The sequence below is a fragment of the Rana temporaria genome, chromosome 7, assembly GCF_905171775.1.
Source record: "Rana temporaria chromosome 7, aRanTem1.1, whole genome shotgun sequence".
Taxonomy (NCBI): domain Eukaryota; kingdom Metazoa; phylum Chordata; class Amphibia; order Anura; family Ranidae; genus Rana; species Rana temporaria.
In genome coordinates, this window is record NC_053495.1 from 109,021,211 (window position 1) to 109,042,351 (window position 21,141).

At 43.5% G+C, this 21,141-nt stretch overlaps 1 protein-coding gene across 10 annotated transcripts in view; it reads left to right on the plus strand.

Annotated features, from left to right (window-relative positions):
* Positions 1–8,267: 8,267 nt before the first annotated feature.
* LOC120946232 (complement factor H-like) overlaps positions 8,268–21,141 on the plus strand; it is a 3,139,400-nt gene continuing 3,126,526 nt past the window's right edge. For 4 of the 10 annotated variants that reach the window (XM_040361056.1, XM_040361058.1, XM_040361057.1 and 1 more), the window contains exon 1: positions 8,270–8,579. In XM_040361056.1, the coding sequence (XP_040216990.1) occupies positions 8,495–8,579 (85 nt within the window). In that variant the 5' untranslated portion in view covers positions 8,270–8,494. Of the gene's footprint in view, positions 8,580–21,141 lie in introns of all 10 variants that reach the window. The other 6 variants (XM_040361064.1, XM_040361066.1, XM_040361059.1 and 3 more) reach the window with 6 other exon arrangements.

Genomic DNA, 21,141 nt, shown 5'->3' on the forward strand with positions numbered 1-21,141 from the left:
GGCCAATCACTTTAGGTGAGCTAAATGGATGAACAGAGCGAATCCTCCCAGTGGATTTTTAGCATAGGTCACCGGTTGACAGCAAAGCGTACCTGTCAGCATTCCAGTCACCAGATCCCCGAATCGGACGGCACCCAGCCTGGAATCCTCTCAATAAAACCGGGAACCCAGTAGATTTCTGGAGTCCCATTTTACCTCCGGATGAGCGTTTGTGTAGCCTGCAATTTTGGCCAGGTGGGCCACGCTGGCGGGGTCCATGGATGCGCGCACCCTGAAGGTGGATGCCGCACCTGGAACCGGGACCCCGCAAAGATTTTAGAACACTGACACCTGTCACAGATATACCCTTCCCCAGCATGCCTTGCGAGGGAAAAACTCCTCTAATTGGCTGCTGAGGAAAACTCACTGGTGCCAACTGCTGGCCAGGGATGGTAACGCATCCCTTGAGCACAGACTGACCCAGTGGACCTTTCTGGAAGGACAGAAGTCACAATTTAAATAAATTGTGAATTGGAGCAAAGTAACTCTCCCATTCCCCACTAACTTTAGCGTAGTGCCCATACTGAAAGTAAGGGGGCGCTACACAAGGGACACAAACAGAGTTGAAGCTTTGAGCTTCAAAACTACTATATAATGGAGTATAATGGGGTTGTACTAACTTGACACAAATATTTTTTTACATTTAAAAAAAATATATATTCTTGATATCACTAGAACACCAATCCTTTGTAAATACGTTTGTCATTACTCCGTTAGTATCACCAGCAAAGCAGATTTATTATTATCCCATTATAAAGAAGAGAATGTGCGCTGCATTTCAAGATTTCATAATTTGCCGCATCACAATATGTGATATTTCCATTGCGAACGCTAGTTTTACAAGACCGTACTTTGGATTTTAGTCCGACGGATTTGTGTACACACGATAGGATGATCCGACTTAACGCATTTGTTGCCAGGAAAATTTGAGAGTGTGCACAGCCAACATTTGTTGTCGGAAATTCCGACAACAATTGTCCGATGGAGCATACAGATGGTCGGATTGTCCGATAAAACACGTCCTTCGGACCATTGTTGTTGGAAAATCCAATCCTGTGTATGGGCCTCTAGATTGTAAACTCCTTGAGGGCAGAGACTGATGTAAATGTACAACATAAATGTAAAGTGCTGAATAAATTGACAGCGCTATATAAGTACCTGTAATAAATAGATGTATTTATTTCTTTGTTTACAAAAGATTTTTATTGTGATTATAAAAATTAGAGTACAAGCATAGGTAAAAAAAAAAGTATAAACACAACCCTCTTTAGAGGAAAAATGATGACATGGTAACACACAAGGCACATTTTAGTGTTTTTGGTCATTAGGTGAGTATATGGTAATCAAGCAGCATATCACCAAAATTTAATATGTATATACAAAAATAAAGAATAATAAGAGATATAACATAGGCATCACATATTGACCTACCAATATGCCCATTTGGCCTCAAAGACGTGAATATTATCATGTATTGTGTGGTAAATTTTCTCTGATAGTTTTAATACTTCCATTCTATCTAGTACCTGTGACCATATAACTTTGTCAGTTCTCCAATTGAATGCGATCATCCATTGCACTGAACTACATAGTGAATGGAGGAGTTTGGTGCATGGCGGGGGAATATCTGGAACATTTCCGTATAGAAGGCAAATTAATGGGGTGAGGGAAACTTTGTGTTTGGAGGAGTCTTCGAATTTGCGAGCTGCTTCATGCCAGATATGTGATAGACGTGGGCAGCTCCAGAAGGTGTGAAGCAGAGTACCCTCAGCACGGCAGCCCCTGAAGCAATCAGGGGAAACCGACGGGTAGAAGGTATGTATCTTGGATGGTGTAAGGTACCACCTTGTAAATAATTTTGTTGGAGTTTCTCTAAAGGAAACTGCTTTGTTGCTTTTTCTGAGGTTTTCTGACATAGTATACCATGTGTCTGGGGGAAGGTTAATGTCTAGATCCGTTTCCCAGTGTAGCATGGGTTGGGTTTTTTCGGGTGTTGAGACGTCATTCAGGTAATTGTAGAGTCTAGAGATTGTACCTTTGTCTCTGGAGGAAGATTTACATATCCTCTCAAAGATTGTAATATTAGGGTTCGTGGAGAGTGAAAAATGTGTTTGAAAGAATGATTTTATTAAGGAAAATCTTTCCTTTTCTGAAGAGGGGAGATTAAAGTCCTTCTGAAGGGACTCGAAACTTCTAAAAGTCCATTTAGATTGTAGTGATCCTAAGGAAGTTAGTCCACCATCAATCCAGATGGTGAATGAGTGTTTGTTTTTATATGCAAGAGGTAGTCTAGGATCCCCTAGGTATGAAGTGAATGGGGAGATGGTTGATGCAAGTGAGAAAGTGTCTTGTATGTTTTGCCATAGTTTAAATGCGTGAGCAACTATCATGTTGCGTTTGATGAGGTCTTTATAAAGGACGTATTTGGACCAGAGTATCCCTTGTAAGTATGATGGGCATATGGAAGAGGACTCAAAGTTTATCCAAGGGACATTTTTATTTGGGGAAAACCATTGGGTTATTTGTGATAGGCGTGCTGCTAAATAGTATTTAAATAAGTTGGGAAGACCCAGACCACCATTAGATTGTGATTTAAATTGTAGGGCGTAACTATATCTTGGGCGCTTGTCAGCCCATATGAATTTATTAATGAGTCTTTGAAGTGCCTCAAGTTTAGATTTAGGAACGTTGATTGGTATAGTGCGAAAGTAATATAAAAGTTTTGGGAGTATGTTCATTTTAATTGCGCAGATTCTGCCCAAAAAAGAGATATGGTAGGAGGACCAGGTTTTTAAAAGAGATGTGATGCGTGCGAATAATGGGGTATAATTGGCTTTAAATAGACCATTGTAGAGGGGAGTGATGTTTACACCAAGATATTTGAATGAGGAAGAAATCCACGTAAAGGGGAAGTTGGATTGAAGTAGGGCTAGTTCCTGTAAGGGGAAGTTAATGGGTAATATTGAACATTTGCTTAAGTTAATTTTGAGTCCTGAAGCTTTATGGAAGAGGTCTAGTTGTTTGAGAAGTACAGGTAGTGAGGTATGTGGGTTTGTGATATATACCAGTGCATCGTCAGCATATAAGCTAACTTTGTATTCTTGATGTTCTTTGGTATACCCCCTTATATCCGGGTTATCTCTGATAGCTTGGGCTAAGGGCTCTATTGCTAAAGCAAAGAGGAGTGGGGATAGGGGGCAGCCCTGTCTGGTACCCTTACCTAGTGGAAAGAAATCAGAGTTGATGCCAGGCAATCGGATGCGGGTCTGTGGGGAGTTATATAGGGCGTTAAATCCCTGTAGAAATGCCCCAGTGATTCCAAATTTGGGGAGTAAGTAATTCAGGTAGGGCCAGCTGACACTGTCAAACGCCTTGTGGATGTCAAGACTAAGGAGACAGGTTTGACGTTTATGAAGGTTAGCGTCTTGAATCACGTTAGCCACTAGTCTGATGTTGTCTGTAATTTGTCTGTTGGGTATAAAACCGGATTGGTCAATGTGTACAAGGGGGGAAATTACTTTGGCGAGTCTATCTGCTAGGATCCTACCGAAGATTTTTAGGTCGTTATTTAGGACTGATATGGGGCGGAAATTTTGGGGTAGAGAATGATCTTTGTTGGGTTTGGGGATCAGGGATAGGTTTGCTAATAGCATTTCTTTTGGGAATGAATTTCCTTCTAGGATGTGATTGAAAAGGTTTTTAAGATGTGGGGCAAGTAGGGGGGCATATTTCTTATAGTACAAGGAGGTGTAACCATCAGGGCCTGGAGCTGTCGAGGATTTGAGTGATTTGATAATACGTATGATTTCATCTATTGTGCAGGGTGAGTTGAGGGAGTCAGCATGCTCCCGACTGAGGGAAGGAAGGTTAAGGTTTTCAAGCCAGGATTTTGCGGCCTCGTTTGGAGGGGAATTGGGATTTGACATAAGGTCCCGATAAAACGAGGTGAAAATTTCCATTACTTTTTGTGGGTGGGAGACCAGTTCACCATCATTGTTTCTAAGTTTGTATGTGTGTGTGGGGTTGTTGTCTTGTCTAAGTTTCCTTGCAAACATGGCTGAGTGGGAGTTGCAATGTAGCATGTATTTAGCCTTGGAGAATCTAAGGGATTTTTCAACATTGTTTGAGAGGAGTGCGTCTAAGGCTTTGCGTTTTTCTTGTATTTGCGCAGTGGTAGCAGGATCCACTGCATGGTGCAATTTGATATATAGATGGTGAAGTTCATTAGTAAGGCGTTTAATGTCTGCCTGTCTTTCTTTATTTTTGGATGCCGCTAAGCTAATAATATGGCCCCTCAAAACTGCTTTGTGGGCCACCCATATTGAGGTAGGTGGAGTTTCCTGATTGATGTTATCTGTAAAGTAGTTTTCTATGTGTGTGGATATGGTAGCCTTGTTGTTGGTGTTTGTTAGGAGGGAGTCATTGAGACGCCAGTTATGGGGAGAGGGAGATAGGCCTATGTATGATGTAGTGAATGTGCAAATGTTGTGGTCTGACCAAGGGCAAGGGTGAATCTGTGCTTGAGTGGAGTTGGCTAGGATGACAGGAGTGGAGAGTATATAGTCGAGCCTAGCATAGCAGTCATGTGGATGTGAGTAGTGGGTATATGCTTTGATCCCTGTGTTGTGAGCTCTCCATGTGTCTAATAATTGTGCTTTGTTGAGTAGTCTGTTTATAGTTTTAGAAAAGGATTTTGTATGTGGGGATATGGAACTTCTATCGAGGGTTGGGTGGGCAGCTAGGTTAAAGTCCCCGCCAATTAGTATGTGAGGTGAGTGGTATTTATCCAGTGTCTCAAAAAATTTGAGGAAAAAGGATGTATGAGTATCATTTGGGGCGTATACAGAGGCTATGGTGATTTCCCTATTGTTAATAGTGCCCTTAAGAATTATGTATCTACTCTCAGGGTCTCTGAATACATGCTGAACATCAAAAATAATTGTGTTTCGTATAAGAATGGCAACACCTTTTGTTTTATTATCATAGGTGGTGAAGTATACTTGATTATAAGATTTATGAAAATATTTGGGGTGATTAGAGGAGGCAAAGTGGGTCTCTTGGAGTAGGATAATGTCTGCCCCAAGTTTTTTGTATTGTTGAAAGGCTTTTTTCCGTTTATTGGGTGAGTTAAACCCGTTTGTATTGTGGGAAATAATTTTAATACCCATAATCAGGATTGTGGTCAGCTATCAACAAAATAATCGGTACTATCAAAAGCCAGCCATATAGAGTAATGCCTGACTGGGTAGTGTATCTGTGAACACTACAAGACCTGTCCCCTTGGTGTAGAAAACATTGTGAGTGCGAGAGATAGTTGTGTAGGCTTAGTGTCTCTGAAATACATGTCAATAATTGGATATTACTTAGATACAAAAAATATGGGTTATGTATACCTGTCGAAAGAAAAGAACAATAGAACTTATACTCTATGCATGTGTAAAATAAGTACGAATTTTTCAGTATTGATTTATAGGAGATATAACTCCTAGTGTCGACCAGTTTCAGTAAAAGGGGTGAAAACCCTTTTGAACTGGTTATAGTCAAAATAGATATACTAAAGAGAAAAATAAAAAAAAACAATATGAAGGATAATAAAAAAATTTTATCCTTATCCTGCGTCAGATCCAGCCAGGTCATCTCAGAGGTGACCTAGATATGGGTCGAGGCAGGAGTGGGGTCAAACTAGCAACGGCGGACACACCCGGGCAAAAGAACAGGTTAAACTGTAAGAGATTCTGCATGTCAATGCTGGCAACTAAAAAACTGCATTGCAGCAACAATAACACTCTAATAATAGAGAACAGAGAACAGGCCCCAAGCATTTGACAGTGGCATTAAATTGTTTAGGGGGGAATAGAAGAGAGATGTGATCCTGAGAATAGAATTATGTTCATTTCAGCCAAGATGGTGCGGCCTAGGATGATTGTGTGGCAGTCTCATGTAAACCCCTGGGATTCAAGTTTTAGGAAGTACAAAATGATTCTCCTCATTGTGCATGAATTACATCTGGTTGCAGTAGAGAAATAACCTGTATGGCTGTGTACTCTGCACAGAAAAAGCCAATATATTTGTAGGATGGAGGTAGCACTGTGCAAAAAGCACTGGCTCTTGAAGTGAATGTTGCAGCATCCTCTGAAATAGCTGTGTAGCCCAGTGAGGAGAATTGAAGTTCCTCCATTAGGGGGGAGTGAAGCTTTCGTGGGGGATGTATATATCCCAGGTTTTCAGGTTGAGCTGAAGTAGTATGGAAGTCCTGGCAGCCCCATGATTGCTCTGCAGAATGTGTGGTAGTCTCGTGTAGTACTCAGGTTTCAGAAAATACAAACATATTCTCCCTCTTGTGCACAAATAATGCCAGTTTGCATTATAGAAATAATCTGTATAGCTGTGTGTCTTGTACTGAATAAGGAAAAGTGTTTGTTGGGTGGAGGTAGAACAGTGCAAAAAACACTGGCTCTTGAAGTGACTGTTGCAGCATCCTTTGAAGTAGCTGTGCGGCACAGCGAGGAGAATTGAGATCCTTCCTGTAGGGGGGAGTGGGGCTTTCGTGGGGGACATGTAAAACCCAGGTTTTCAGGATGAGCTGAAGTAGAGAAGATCTGGTAGCTTCCTGTTTGCTCTGTAGAAACAGCAAATATGATTTACTTTGGCTTTATGTGTAGATTTTTAAGTATTTGAGCTGTAGTATCTTGTTCTGCAGGATCTTTTAGTGGGGATAGTGCAAAGACATGATGAGACAGTTGAAGATTGGGATGGATTAATTTTGATGTGGGTTGAATAATCTTCTTTGGTCTCTCTGGCTGCGCCTGTTGGAAGGTGTAGACCAAATGGGAGAGGGTCGTGGAGTGACTGGAAGTCTCGGGTGGGGTTCATTGGGCAAAAGACCCAATTTAATCAGCAGCTCTTTACCTTCTATCACATTGTAAACTGTATAAGTGGATCCATTGTGTGGAATTGTCAGTTTAAAGGGAAAACCCCAGCGGTATCTTATCCTGGCTGATTGTAGGACAGAAGTGACCTCCTTCATCCTGCGTCTTCTGTCTAAGGTGGCTGGGGAGATGTCAGGAAAGATTTGTACACGTTTCCCTTCATAGGAGATATTGTGGCTGTTTCTGGAGGCACGCATGATGTCTTCCTTTACCAGGAAATCCTTCATGCACATGATAATATCCCTGGGGGGGTTTTCAGGAGGGGGTTTAGGACGGAGGGCCCTATGTATCCTGTCACAGGCGAAGGCTGATAGTGGTTTCTCTGGGAGAAGACCATGAAATATTTTGGATACTGCTGGTAATAAATCTGTGATGGTTTCAGGTATACCGCGCAATCTAATATTCTGGCGGCGATTGCGATTGTCCAAATCCTCGACCTGGGCTTGCATAAAGGCAAAGTTATCAGCCAGATTTTCATAGTCCTTTCTCAGGTCATTATGTGCTAAGGAGAGCTCATCATGTTTTGTCTCTAATAGATCAGTGCGTCCTCCTATATTAGCAATTTCCTGGGAAAGTGCAGCGGTGGATTTATGCACTTCTTTCTCTATCTTTTCCACCAGTTTATTAAAGATTGATGTGAGACTTTCATCTAGATCAGCTTTAGAGAGGGGGGTGTTGTTGTACTCACGATTATCCATGCTTTTAGGAGGATGTGAGATGATTTCTTCCTCTCCCCACATGCTGCTGCTGGCGCCATTTTGGGACATCCTCCCTGCTCTCTGCTCCACGTTCAGAAGAAAGTTGGTCAGCGAGTGATGCTGTCTCCGATTTTTCTTCTTTTTTGTGCCTGGCATGCACCTCGAGTTCCCACAGGGGTGCTGATAGTTTTTATCCAGAAACGAGTGCTATAGCCCTGGGGAATCGGCCGTTATGTGCCCGGGTGTGGAGGAGAAGAGACTAGGCACTTCCCATCAGCGTCGCGCCGCGCATGCGCCCCCCTAGATGTATTTATTTCAAACCATTATTGCAAAAAAAAAAGTTAGGACATTTTGTATTAATTGTTTGTTCATGCAAAGGTCTGACATAAACAGCACTTTCCCTCTTTTTTTTTTTTTTACTTTTGTAATCTTATTAGCAGGTTTTGCAATACTTTCCACAGAAATCCTTTAAACAAAGCTGCCAGGGTTTCCTGATAATCACAAAGCAAAGTTTAATTTATGCAACTCCGTATTTACCTTATTGCACAAACAAGTGAGGAGCAATCTCCAACATAAGAGTAGTTTAAAGATCCACAATTCAAATCTTTGTTGTGTTTGCTTCACAGAGGGGGGAAGTAGACAGAAGGGAGAGACCACCTCCCACCTCTTGCATTCTTGAACACAGATTGTGAAACTCCAACAAGGCAGAAGTTAATTTGGAGATTATAAACCAGGTCCCTCAGTGGTTTGACATACTTCGGTTCCTGCTGAAGTTGAAGAAGCAACTAGAATTGGCAGAGAGCAAATGAAACATAGTGCTAATCAGTCATGAAGTTACTGGGATGCCTGCTTGTCCTTACTGGTGTAGTATGCTGTACTGCAGCACCAGCATCTGATACAGAAAAACCTCCAGGTAAGACCTACATTAATCTACATTTCTTTGCAGTATAATGTTTAACAGGTCTTATTTTTGTTTAATTAATTAATATTCAAACTTAGCCTATTGTTACCAAATATACAGCAAAGACATTTGGGATGAGTTGTAAAATGTCTTCAATATCACAGAAGAAGCCCAATTGAATTTGAGTAACTATTGCTAGCTATACTTTGACTTGAATACATGAAAACCTCCACAAACAAGGTTTCCCAAAGCGATGCATTGATGTGAGCGGACACTGTTCATTCTGCTGAAACAGTTCATTCTCTTGGATGTACATAGATACGGTATTCCAAAATTGTATGTATAGTAAAACTTTTTTTTGTTGTTGCTGTTTTGGAAAGAGTGAGAGCCGGTTCACACTGGGGCGGCACGACTTTGGGGGCGACTCCTCAAGGCGTCCTGAAGACGACTTCAGAGGCGACTTGCAAAATGACTTCTGTATAGAAGTCAATGCAAGTCGCCCCGAGTCGCCCCCAAAGTCGTACAAGAACCTTTTTCTAAGTCAGAGCGACTTGCGTCGCTCCTATTAGAACGGTTCTATTGAATAGAATGGGACGCGACTTTTCAGGCGACTGAGTCGCCTGACGAGTCGCCCCAATGTGAACCGGCTCTAAGTAGCATTTCATTTTATTTGTTGCTATCCCCCAGGGGGAAGACAGTGATTATTGCTAGCGGCTATAGTAGTTCCTATCGATAATGGAAGGTAAAACCCGGCATGCTAGTTTTACACAAGTTGATCAATCAACTTGGTACATTCAGCCTGCTGAACTGGACGAGATTCGAACCATGTATGGCCTGCCTAAGGGGCGGGAGGCGCGGTGGCGGTAAAGCGCCACTAAAAATAGTGGCGCTATACCGTCGGATTTGCCGCGGGATTCGGCCGCTAGTGGTGCGGTATTAACCCCCGCTAGCGGCCGATAAAGGGTTAATACCACCAGCAATGCGCCTCCGCATTGCGGGTGGTATTGCCGCAGTTTCCCATTGTTTTAAATGTGAAGGAGCGGTATACACGCCGTTCCTCTCACCGCTCCAAAGATGCTGCTGGCAGGAAAAAAAATTCTCTCCCACCAGCGCATCGTCTCAGTGTGAAAGCCCTCAGGCTTTCACAATGACAATGCAGTGCAGGAGTTTTTCAGGCGGTATAGCAGCGCTATTTTTAGCGCTGTACCGCCTGAAAAACTCCTCAGTGTGAAAGGGGTCTTAGTGAATGGAAATCTGCACACACAGATGGCAACAAGAGTTCTAATCACCATCTACTCTATTTAAAACAAAAGACATTTTGGCCCTGAACACTGTATTATCAGATTGTATAATCAGTGGCCAGACCATACATGCCCATAAAGTCAGTCAAAAGGGATCAGATCTTGTATGCTAACCACTAGAGGCCCGCACTATAGCCGAATGACGGCCACAGCGTGGACCTGAAAATCCGGGAGGACGTCAATAGATGTCCTCCCTTTTGCACACACAATGCGCACCCCCTGCAGGGCGCACGCGCTGTGATCACCGAGTCACTGAGACACGGGTGATCACACATCCGTGTAAGGGGCCAGTCCCGGCCCTTTACCATGTGATCAGCTGTCAGCCAATGACAGCTGATCACATGATGTAAACAAAGGATCGCTAATCGTTTTTTTTTCCTGTCAGCGTGAGAAGAAAAAAAAGCTGATCACCGGCTTGTGTACAAGGGACATCGCTCCCAAAGAGAAAGGGGCAATTCTGCCTCATCTGTGCCCACCTGCCAGGGCCACCTGACACCTGCCAGTACCCACAGTGCCACCCATCAATGCCCACGAGTGCCACCCATCAATGCCCACCAGTGGTGCCAATCAGTGCCTCATCAGTGCTACGTAGTAATGCTTCCTGTCAGTGTAACCTACCAGTGCTGATCAGTGCCCATTATTGGCACCCATCAGTGCCCATCACTGTCACCTATCAATGCCACCTATTAGTGCAACTTCTCAGTGCCAACCAGTTCCACCTATCAATGCCCTTCAGTGCCACTCATCAGTGCCACCTCTCAGTGTCACCTCTGAGTGTCACCTCTCAATGCCCACCAGTGGCGCCTATCAGTGCCCACCAGTGCTGCCTTATCTTTGCCCATCAATGCAGCCCATCTGTGCCCATCAGTGCAGCCTCATCAGTGTACATCAATGAAGGAGAAAAATTACCTGTTTGCAAAATTTTATAACAAAATATAAAAAAAATGTTTTTTTTTAAATCTGTCTTTTAATTTTTTTTTTGCAAAAAAATAAAAACCACAGGAGGTGATCAAATATCACCAAAATAAAGCTCTATTTGTGGGGAAAAGGTGATATTTGGGTTCAGTGTTGTATGACCGTGCAATTGTCATTCAAAATGTGACAGCGCTGAAATCTGAAAATCGTTCTGGGAAGGAGGGGGGTTTAAGTGCCCAGTAAGCAAGTGGTTAAATCTGCAAGTTCTCAGAATAGTGGCATTGCACTGGGTAACTAAATCTCTGCTGACTCATGCAACATTAGGCACATACAAAAGATGTTTTCACTTTGCTGGCAAAATACATTATGAGGATAAAGTCACAACAAATTTCTTCAATCAACTTTTTACATTCAGAATCAGTCATTCTTCATCACCTTGATGGCAAAGGCTAATAATGCTCAAATTATTCATATCACTAGTCAAAATGCTCTATTTGGCTAAATTATGTTTGTCTATCCAAGTCTAATAAAGATTCTGGTGTCAAAGGGGTTGAATAGATCCAAGGTAATATAACTTATGATGCTTGACTCCTTCGCTCTCATGCTATAAATATATATAAATGTTTGATAGAATTCGTTTTTTATGTGTTGCCTTTCAGCTTTTAATGTAAAGGCACAGAAAGGATTTTTGATAAGTAAACATTTTATTTATAATTATAATTTCAGTTCTGTTTGTTTCTTAATACAATTTAGAAACTCCTTGCTGTGTATAAAGCCAGAAGGATTGATTTACTAAAGGCAACTTGACTGAGTGTGTACTTTGCAGTTGCTCCAGAGCTTAGTAAATGAGGTAAAGCTTCACTTTGCAAACAGTACCCAATCATGTGCAAGGAAAAGAAAAAAAAAATGCATTTTCGCCTGCACATGATTGGATGATGGAAGTCAGCAGAGCTTCTTCTCATTTACTAAGCTCTGGAGCAACTGCAACTGCTCTTGCCTCTAGTAAATCAACCCCAGAGTCTAAGGCCTTATACACATAATAGGATAGCCAGAGGACAACGGTCTGAAGGACCGTTTTCATCAGTCCAAACCGATCGTGTGTAGGCCCCATAGGTTAGTTAACCTTAGGTTAAAAAAATGAGAACTTGCTTTAAAATTTAACCGATGGACAGGTCAAAACTGATCGTTAGTATGCAAAAGCATCGGTTAAAAACCCGTGCATGCTCAGAATCAAGTCGACGCATGCTTGGAAGCATCGAACTTCGTTTTTTTTCAGCACGTTGTTGTGTTTTACGTCACCACGTTCTAATACGATCGTTTTTTTAACTGATGGTGTGTACGCACGACGGACCATCAGTCAGCTTCATAGGTTAACCTAATACAACGGTCCTTCAGACCGTTGTCCTCTGGCTATCCTATCGTGTGTACAAGGCCTTAGATTTGGTGCCCGCTGTAGAGAGTACATTTCTGGGAAAGAGGCAGAGCCCTATGAGATCAGGGAAGAAATCAGTAATGTCAAGAATGCCAAGAATTCCAGCCTGGAAAAAGAAAGTCCCTCCAAATATAAGATATCAACCTAATAAAACTCTGAAAGGATCATGAAGCTCTCTCAACAGGAAGCAAACCTAAAGCATCACCAGTGGAAAGTACAGTACATCAGAAGTTAGGATATCAGAGACCCTGTTTGTTACTCAGGAGGTGAAAGAGTTCTTTGCAAAAAAAAAAAAAACAAGTTTTCAAAATTACCTGGCTGAACAAATGTAATTTATCATTGTAGCGCTACCCCCTCAGGAGCCGCTGATTATTTTGGGATCGGCGAATTGAGTTACCTCTATGTGTTGTCTAGGGGAGAAAGTAGTGAGTAGAGCAGTAATTGAATGTCCAGTCTGCAGATGAAGTTTTCTGAATGCTTTATTTCTTGGTCCAACACGACCAACATCAACTTGAGGTAGACAGAAAAGGTTGACGAAATAAAGGAACTCTGCGGTATCAGGCCTTGGATAAGGAAAAGCAGTCCTGCTTTTCTACAGCTGTAACGATACGTCGCCACTCTAGCCAGAGTGGGTGAAGTGCCCCTGGACAGACCTCTGCCACAGGCCTGGCAGCCGGAGCGCCACTTTAGGTAACTGGGAGGAACAAGTCTCTGCCACCGACTTGGCTCTGATTAGATTAGGATGCCAGATGAAACCTCTGCCACAGGCTCAATGCTGACAATGTGAACAGCAGAGCAAATCCTCCCAATAGATCACTTCAGGGTCACCAGTTGACAGTGCAAGTGTACCTGTCAATGTCCGGTCACCAGATCCCCGATGGTTCGTTCAAGCCCTTTTGGATAACCTGCCTCCGGGTTCTCCTCAAGCTGATCCCCCACCGAACGGCAAACAGCCTGGGATCTCCTCAGTAGAATTGGGGACCCAGTAAGTCACTGGGGCCCCTTTGTAGCATCAGTTGCTCCAGGCCAGAAGGGCCCAGAGTCTGGAACTCCGCGTAGCGCGCGACCCCTGGCCAGGTAGGCCATAGTGGTGGGGCCCGTGATGTGCGCACACCCTAAAGGTGGGTGCCGCACCTGGAACCATGAACCTGCGAAGAACCCAGAACGACGGCCTCTGCCACAGAAATACCCCCTCCTAGCATGCACAGCGAGGCTCAACTCCTCTCATTGGCTGCTGGGAAGAAGCGGCTCCGCCTGGATCCCTCTGGTGCCATCTGCCGTCCAGAGATGAGACCGTATCTCTGGATACACAGACTGACCACAAGACAATCCAGGATTTGGCGACAGCCAAATTTAACAAAATTTTGAATGAGAGCAACTTACCTCTATCATTCTCCCACTAACTTTAGCGTAGTGCCCTTACTGAAAGTAAAGGGGGCACTACATCATGATAGTGTGGATGAGTCTCCCATTCAGGTAAAGTTAGAACATTATTGGTTACCTCTGAAACTCAAATAAATCTTTTCCCTTGCTCATCCCTAAGCCGCTTGTCAGCATGAGGTTCTGCAACAATGACAGGGAACTAAATTAAATATCCAGATTGTATGCTTGTCCCATGCCTCGGGTGGATGTTAATAGAAAGAGTGTGTCCCACCAGGTATATTATCACCCTTGATCTTACTAAAGGGTATTGTCAGGTTCCCTTAACAGACATGGCAAAGGAAAAGGACAATTTTTGTGACACAAGAGGGTCTTTACCATTTTGGCTCACATAAGGCCCTGGCCTAATTTCAAAGAATTTTGGATTGTATTCTTAAGCCCCACAAAGCGTATGCTTTAGTTTATCTGGATGATGTTGTCCGTTTCAGTCTTAACTGCAATTCCCACCTTTAGAAGGTCCAGGCAGTTTTAGTTTCTTTATTGGTAAGGCTGGGTTAAAAGCTGATCCAAAAAAATGTGCAACATAAAGAAGCTTGATATTTGGGATACAGCAGTTCATGGGGTGGGGTCAAAAGGCATCTAAGGCTGGGTATTGATGGATCGAAATTTGGCCAGTTTAGCAGGGAGTGGACAAATTCTGATCTGTGTTTAGCCCTCCCTGTTCAACAGAAGTAAATTGTTAGATAACATTTTGTCAAATGGCCATGCTGGAAAACTCTCATAAATCTATGGCTGCAACCACTGATCAGTGGAGAGTCCCCCAGGAGGGGGGTTCTCCAGCCACATCACTTGTTTGGAATCCATTTGTTTTTTCAGGTCACCCCAAACCAGTTGGAAAAACATGTCAGAGCCTTTCTAGGAATTTTGAGAAACTACTAGAGGTTTGTGAGCAGTGTTGCCCCTATAGCAGCTCCACTTATTGATCTCACCTAATGGAGCAATTTGAACTTGGTGAAATGAAAAGAATAGTCAGAGGGAGCTTTTCAAGAGCTGTAGGCAGTATTGTGTAAGGGATCAGTGTTAACTACCCCCAACTTCAGTCAATCATTTTTTGTACCAACATATGTATCTGATGTTGGCCTGTACTTTTGTCTCAGGAAAGTTTTATGGGGGAGAAATTCACTGACATACCTCAGGCAGAAACGAACCCCTGCAGAGGGGGACTATTCAATAGTAGAAAGGGAGTGGCTGTCCCTAAAGTGAGCATTAAAGTCTTTGAGGTATTACCTTTTGAGAAAACCGTTCCAATTTATTACAAAGCATGTCTCCACTACAATGGATGTATCAGAACAAAGGTAACAATGCAAGAATTGTAAGATGGCTTTTGGCCCTGCAAGACGTCTAAGGTAGAACACAGGACAGAGACCTAGAAAGGAAATAATGATTGACTAACTTGTCCATTGCATGTTGGCAAAATGCACACATTTTTTCAGGTCCGACTCCTGGGCAAAGGGAGAGGGTATGTGAGACACTGTCTGGCAAGATTTTTCTGGGCCCTGGAGCCAGGAGGTTTTGTGGATCTTTGGTGGAATAAAACATCCATTCCTAGGTCCACATATTATCTTATCATAAGGGGGCACCCTGTTTGTAAGGAACTGACTTGAGTTGAGCAACTTGGATGGGGAGATATTTTGTTTTGTTTTATGCGGTAGACTTGCTGTAAAGGCCCAGTGCATTGAAATTGTGTTTGTTTTTATGCTTGTTGAATACAATTGCAAGATAAACCTGCTTGGACTGTTACCAGGTTTCTCTGTCTCGTGCCAATACCAGTTGAACCTGCCCCCCTTTGTAATTTTTGTAATATTTAAGTAAAAATATTGAATTTGTTCTCACCAAGTAATAATCATATTCCTCAGAACAAGCTTCCTAACTCATAATTGCATTGCCGAGGGAGGGATGGGTCAAACTGACCAAATTTGCTAGAACTACTGATGCCTACCTATTAGAATGCATAGTCGTGGTTGAACACCAAGCACAGCTGCTATAAAAAGAAAATGAAGATGCAGCTATGAAAACTGAGCTTGTTGATCCAAAGCCTATCTGGTGATATATCTTTTCAGTTGGATTTTACATTTTTCCATAAAAAACCTGATTTGAAAATTGATAGCAGAGTTACTGTCCCCAGTTACTGTGAATGGCAAAGGCATTGTTTTGTCCATTTTCATATTTATTTATTCCCCCTTTTTTTTTGTATAAGCCCATTGTTGTCAGATGAGCCCATTGGTTTCAGATTTGTTTTTAAAGTTTCATAAATTCTTCACGGTCAATCATAGCTTGAAGAAGTAAAGAGTTACTAAACCCTATTTTTCTTTGTTTTTTTAAGTACAAACATATCATACTTACCTAGGGTACCTCAGTGGTGCTGGTGGCTCCTCCTCTTCTCGAGTGCCCTGTCAGAGACGTGATTTTCTTCGGGACACCCGTGTGGGTTTGCTGCGTTCAGCCATCTATTATTTCCTGGTGGTTTGGTGCACTTTCTGAAAGCGCACTAAAACCCATGATGTTTTGGTGCACTTTTAGAAAGTGTGCCACACCTGCAGGATAAAATGGAAGTCTATGGCAAAGTGCAGCTAACCCAGGAAAGTTGCAGGTGACTCAGAAGTCAGAAGACCCAGGAAAGTTGCAGTTTGGGGGGTAGTAAAACCTTATAGTTAAGACGTGTGTTTTTATCACCCCCTTTAGCTGCAGGGGCCAGGGGTTACACATATTACAACCGCAGCAAGAGTTATACGCTCTGTCATGGTTGATGGGGGTAGCACCTGCCAAGCATGACACATTCAAGTGCATGAGGCCACTCTGCAGGTGCCCTGCAACCTTGTGAGTACAGTAAACAAGGGGTTAAAGCAGGCAGCATTGTTTTGCTTTCTTATCACCTGCTTTAACCCTTTGGACTTGCACTTGCAGAGTGGCCCCAATTACACAGAAGAAACAGGGGGCTTAATTCCTGCTGCGGCATGTGTACACCTTAGGCTGTTGCCAGCAGCTAAAGGCGTATGGGATTGGGGGCGGTAAAACTGTGACTCAACCACAGGGTTTTACCACCCTTCAACTTTACATGTGAAAGAGCCCTAAGGGTGCCGCTGCCAAATGCAACTTGGGGCTCATTCACAAGTGTATCAGGCACCGCTTCTTTCCTGATAAGCGATCTGAGTGTATTTGACAATATGTTGCCTCCTCACTAGAGCTGCACGATTCTGGCCAAAATGAGAATCACAATTATTTTGCTTAGAATAAAGATCACAATTCTCTCACGATTATCACGGCGTAAAATCTTTTACATTTATACAAAAAAAATTGGGCTAACTTTACTGGCTATTGTTTTTTTTTTTTTCATTAAAGTAATTTTTTCCAAAAAAATTGCATTTAAAAAGACTGCTGCGCAAATACAGTGCGACATAAAATATTGCAACAACCGCCATTTTATTCTCTAGGGTCTCTACTAAAATTTTATATATATATATATATATATATATATATATATATATATATATATATATATATATATATATATATATATATATATATATATATATATATATATATATATATATATATATATATATAATGTTTGGGGGTTCTAAGCAATTTTCTAGCAAAAAAATTAACTTGAAAATAGCTGTAAAAAATAAGGTTTTAGGGGTAGATTCACGTAGAATGGCGTTTCTTTGTGCGGGCGTAACGTATCTTATTTACGTTACGCCTCCGCAACTTTTACAGGCAAGTGCCATATTCTTAAAAGAAAGTTGCGGCAGCGTAGCGTAAATAGGCCGGCGTAAGCCCGCCTAATTCAAATTGTGAAGAGGTGGGCGTGTGTTATGTAAATTAACCCTGACCCGATGTGATTGACGTTTTACACGAGCGGCGCATGCGCCGCCCGTGGAATTTCCCAGTGTGCATTGCTCCAAAGTACGCCGCAAGGACGTCATTGGTTTCAACGTGAACGTAAATGACGTCCAGCCCCATTCACGGACGACTTACGCAAACAACGTACATTTTTCAAATTTTGTTGTGGGAACGACGGCCATACTTAACATTGGTGCGCCGCATATACGCCTCATATAGCAGGGGTAACCTTACGCCGGGAAAAGCCTAACGTAACCTGCCTAAATGTACTGCGTCAGCTGGGCGTACGTTCGTGAATTCGGGTATCTAGCTGATTTACATATTCTAGGCGTAAATCAGCGTACATGCCCCTAGCGGCCAGCGTAAATATGCAGTTAAGATCCGACGGCGTAAGAGACTTACGCCGGTCGGATCTAATCGAAATCTATGCGTAACTGATTCTATGAATCAGGCGCATAGATACGACCGGCCAGACTCAGAGATACGACGGCGTATCTGGAGATACGCCGTCGTATCTCCTCTGTGAATCTACCCCTTAGTGTTTAAAGAAGTTGTAAAGGAATAATTTTTTTCACCTTAATTCAATCTATGCCCCATGTCTTCAGGCTGTTCTCGGGTCTTCATTGGAGATTGATAGCAGCGCAGCCATTGGCTCCCGCTGCTGTCAATCTAATCAATAACGTGGCACGCCGGGAAGCGAGGCAGAGTGATACACTTGGCGGCTATAGCCGCCGTCTGTATCACGGGAGTGCATCTGCAAGCTAACCTCCTTGGGAGAGAGCTTCCCAGAACGGGGGTTGGCTCATGTGGGGAGGAGCCAAGACAGCCGCCGAGGGACCCCAGAAGACAAGGATCGGGGCATGTTTGTTATTAAAAAAAAAAAAAAGAACCTCTACAACTAGGGTGACCACATTTCCAAACTACCATCCATTCCCAAAAATCAGCTTGTGCTGTAACGAATCACAGCACAGTGATTGGACACAAGAGGCGGGATTTATGATTTCTCCAATCACAAGCAGGGGGCAGGGAATGTGCTCCCCCAGGCATTCCCAGCCAGGACACGTACTGTCAGTGAGTAAAGCAGTGATATGGCGGCCATTTTTGGGGGCATCAGATTGTCCCGGGCTGAAGCTGGGTCAGTTTCATTCCGGGACACTGTATTGTCCTGGAATGAAGGTGCCCGGGACAGACCTGCAAAATGCGGGACTGTCCCGGGCAATCTGGGACACGTGGTCACCCTATTTACAACCCCTTTAAATGTGTTCCTCTGAGTGCTTTCTAACTGTGAGAGATGTACTTTCACTAAAGGAAAGCCGAGATCCTCAAGATCTCCATTTTCCTTTCTGACAGAACGGCGATCTGCCTTGTTCTGGAGCCGAAGACGAAAATCGCATACAGGTACGTGATTTTGCACTTAAAGCGGATGTGCCATGGGAACAAAATATTAAAAGCCAGCAGCTACAAATACTGCAGCTGCTGACTTTTAATATTAGGACACTTACCTGTCCTGGAGTCCAGCGCCGATCGCAGCAGAGCACGAGCGATCGCTCGTCACTCTGCTGCTCCCCCCGCCATCCACGCTGAGGGAACCAGGAAGTGAAGCGCTGCGGCTTCACTGCCCGGTTCCCTACGGCGCATGCGCGAGTCGCGCTGCGCCCGCCGATTGGCTCACACGCTGTGTGCTGGGAGCCGAGTGTTCCCAGCACACAACGGGCGACAGACGGGATGTGACGGAATGCCCGTCTTTCGCCCGTAGCGTGTGGCCGGAAGTGGGTGCAAATACCTGTCTTTAGACAGGTGTCTGCACCCCCCTCCCCCCTGAAAGGTGTCAAATGTGACACCGGAGGGGGGGAGGGTTCCGATCAGCGGGACTCCACTTTAGGGTGGAGAACCGCTTTAAGGGCCACCCTGCTGCAGTAAATGTACGTAGGACAGTCTATAAGCTGTTAAAGATCCCATTCCCTTGCTTCAGCTTCAGAAACTCCAATGCAAAAATAGGGGTAAGGATTTTTCCACTGTATCTGTCTCTAGTAATCGCAGGTCATGTTGCAATTTTGTCCTATGAGCTCAAAGCACAAGCAAATACAAGATAACAGGTTCTGGGTGCCACAAGCTGTTCCTTGTATAATATGCTGTCAAGGTTGGATCCTATGGAGGCCAAACACAGTGTTTGCAAGTGATGTAAGAGATTTAAACACCACTTGAAATAATTTTTGTAGGGGTTCGCAACAGTAGTAGTAATGAGTGCTTTAGAGCATTTGAAGTGCTCATAACACATTTTCTTCAACATTCAATGCCATATGGAAATCTGGAGGCATTTTGTACATGTATTTCCTGCTTGTGACATTGGTTCGCAGATTTTCTCAGTAAACCCTCACCTTGTATACCAACCCATACAGTTTAAAACAGAAATTAAAAAGGTAAAACATTTGTGTATATACATAAAAAAAAAACATTGGCCCAGATTCAAGAAGCAATTGCGCCTGTGTAACCATAGGTTACACGGCGCAATTGCTTACTTGCTCCGGTGTAACGAGTGCTCCTGATTCAGGAACCTTGTTACACCGACTGCAGCCTAAAATCTGCGCGGCATAAGGCTCTTATGCCATGCAGATTTTAGGCTGCATTCTTGCGTGGGCCGCTAGGGGGCGCTCCCATTGTGATCAGCGTGTAGTATGCAAATTGCATACTACCACTGATTCACAAACTTGCGCGGGCCCTGCGCAAGCCAGGTACGGAGTTTCCGTACGGCAACTTTAGCGCAAGGCTGCCCCTTCTAATAGTAGGGGCAGCCAATGCTAAAGTATAGCCGCCGCTCCCGCGACGTGAAATTTGAATTTCACGTCGTTTGCGTAAGTGATTCGTGAATGGCGCTGGACGCCATTCACGTTCACTTTGAAGCAAATGACGTCCTTGCGACGTCATTTGCCGCAATGCACGTCGGGATCGTTTCCCGACGGAGTATGCGCTGTACGCTCGGCGCGGGAGCGCGTCTAATTTAAATGATTCCCGCCCCCGGCGGGATCATTAACATTGCGCACGCTTACGCCAGGCAATTTTGCCGGTGCGCCCTCGCAATTTACGGAGCTACTGCTCCGTGAATCGAGGGCATCGCAAAATATTTGCGGGGGAGCAGGGCAAAATCGTTACCTGAATCTGGGCCATTATAAATACCCCTTTCCCCCTTTCAGCTTTAAAAACGCTCTAACACTGAAAACGCTGCAAAACGCGGCTATCTGGAATTTAGAAGCATGTTTGAGACTCGAGCTTAAAGAAATTACGTATACGTATTCTCCTACATATTTTTGGTAAAAGAAAAAAAAAAAAAAATCGCAATAAGCGTTTATTGATTGGCAAAAGTTATATAGCTAGATTCATGAAGACTTACGATGGGCGTATCAGTAGATAGCTTAAATCGTATATTTAAGCGTATGCTCAAACTGAGATACGCTTAAATGTTGCTAAGATACAACCGCTAGGGGCGTGTACGCTGATTTACGCCTAGAATATGTAAATCGGCAAGATACGCCTATTCACGAACGTACGCTCACCCGTCGCAGTAAAGATACGCCGTTTACGTAAGGCGTTTTCAGGCGTAAAGATAAACCGCCAAAAAGATGGCGCAGCCAATGTTAAGTATGGA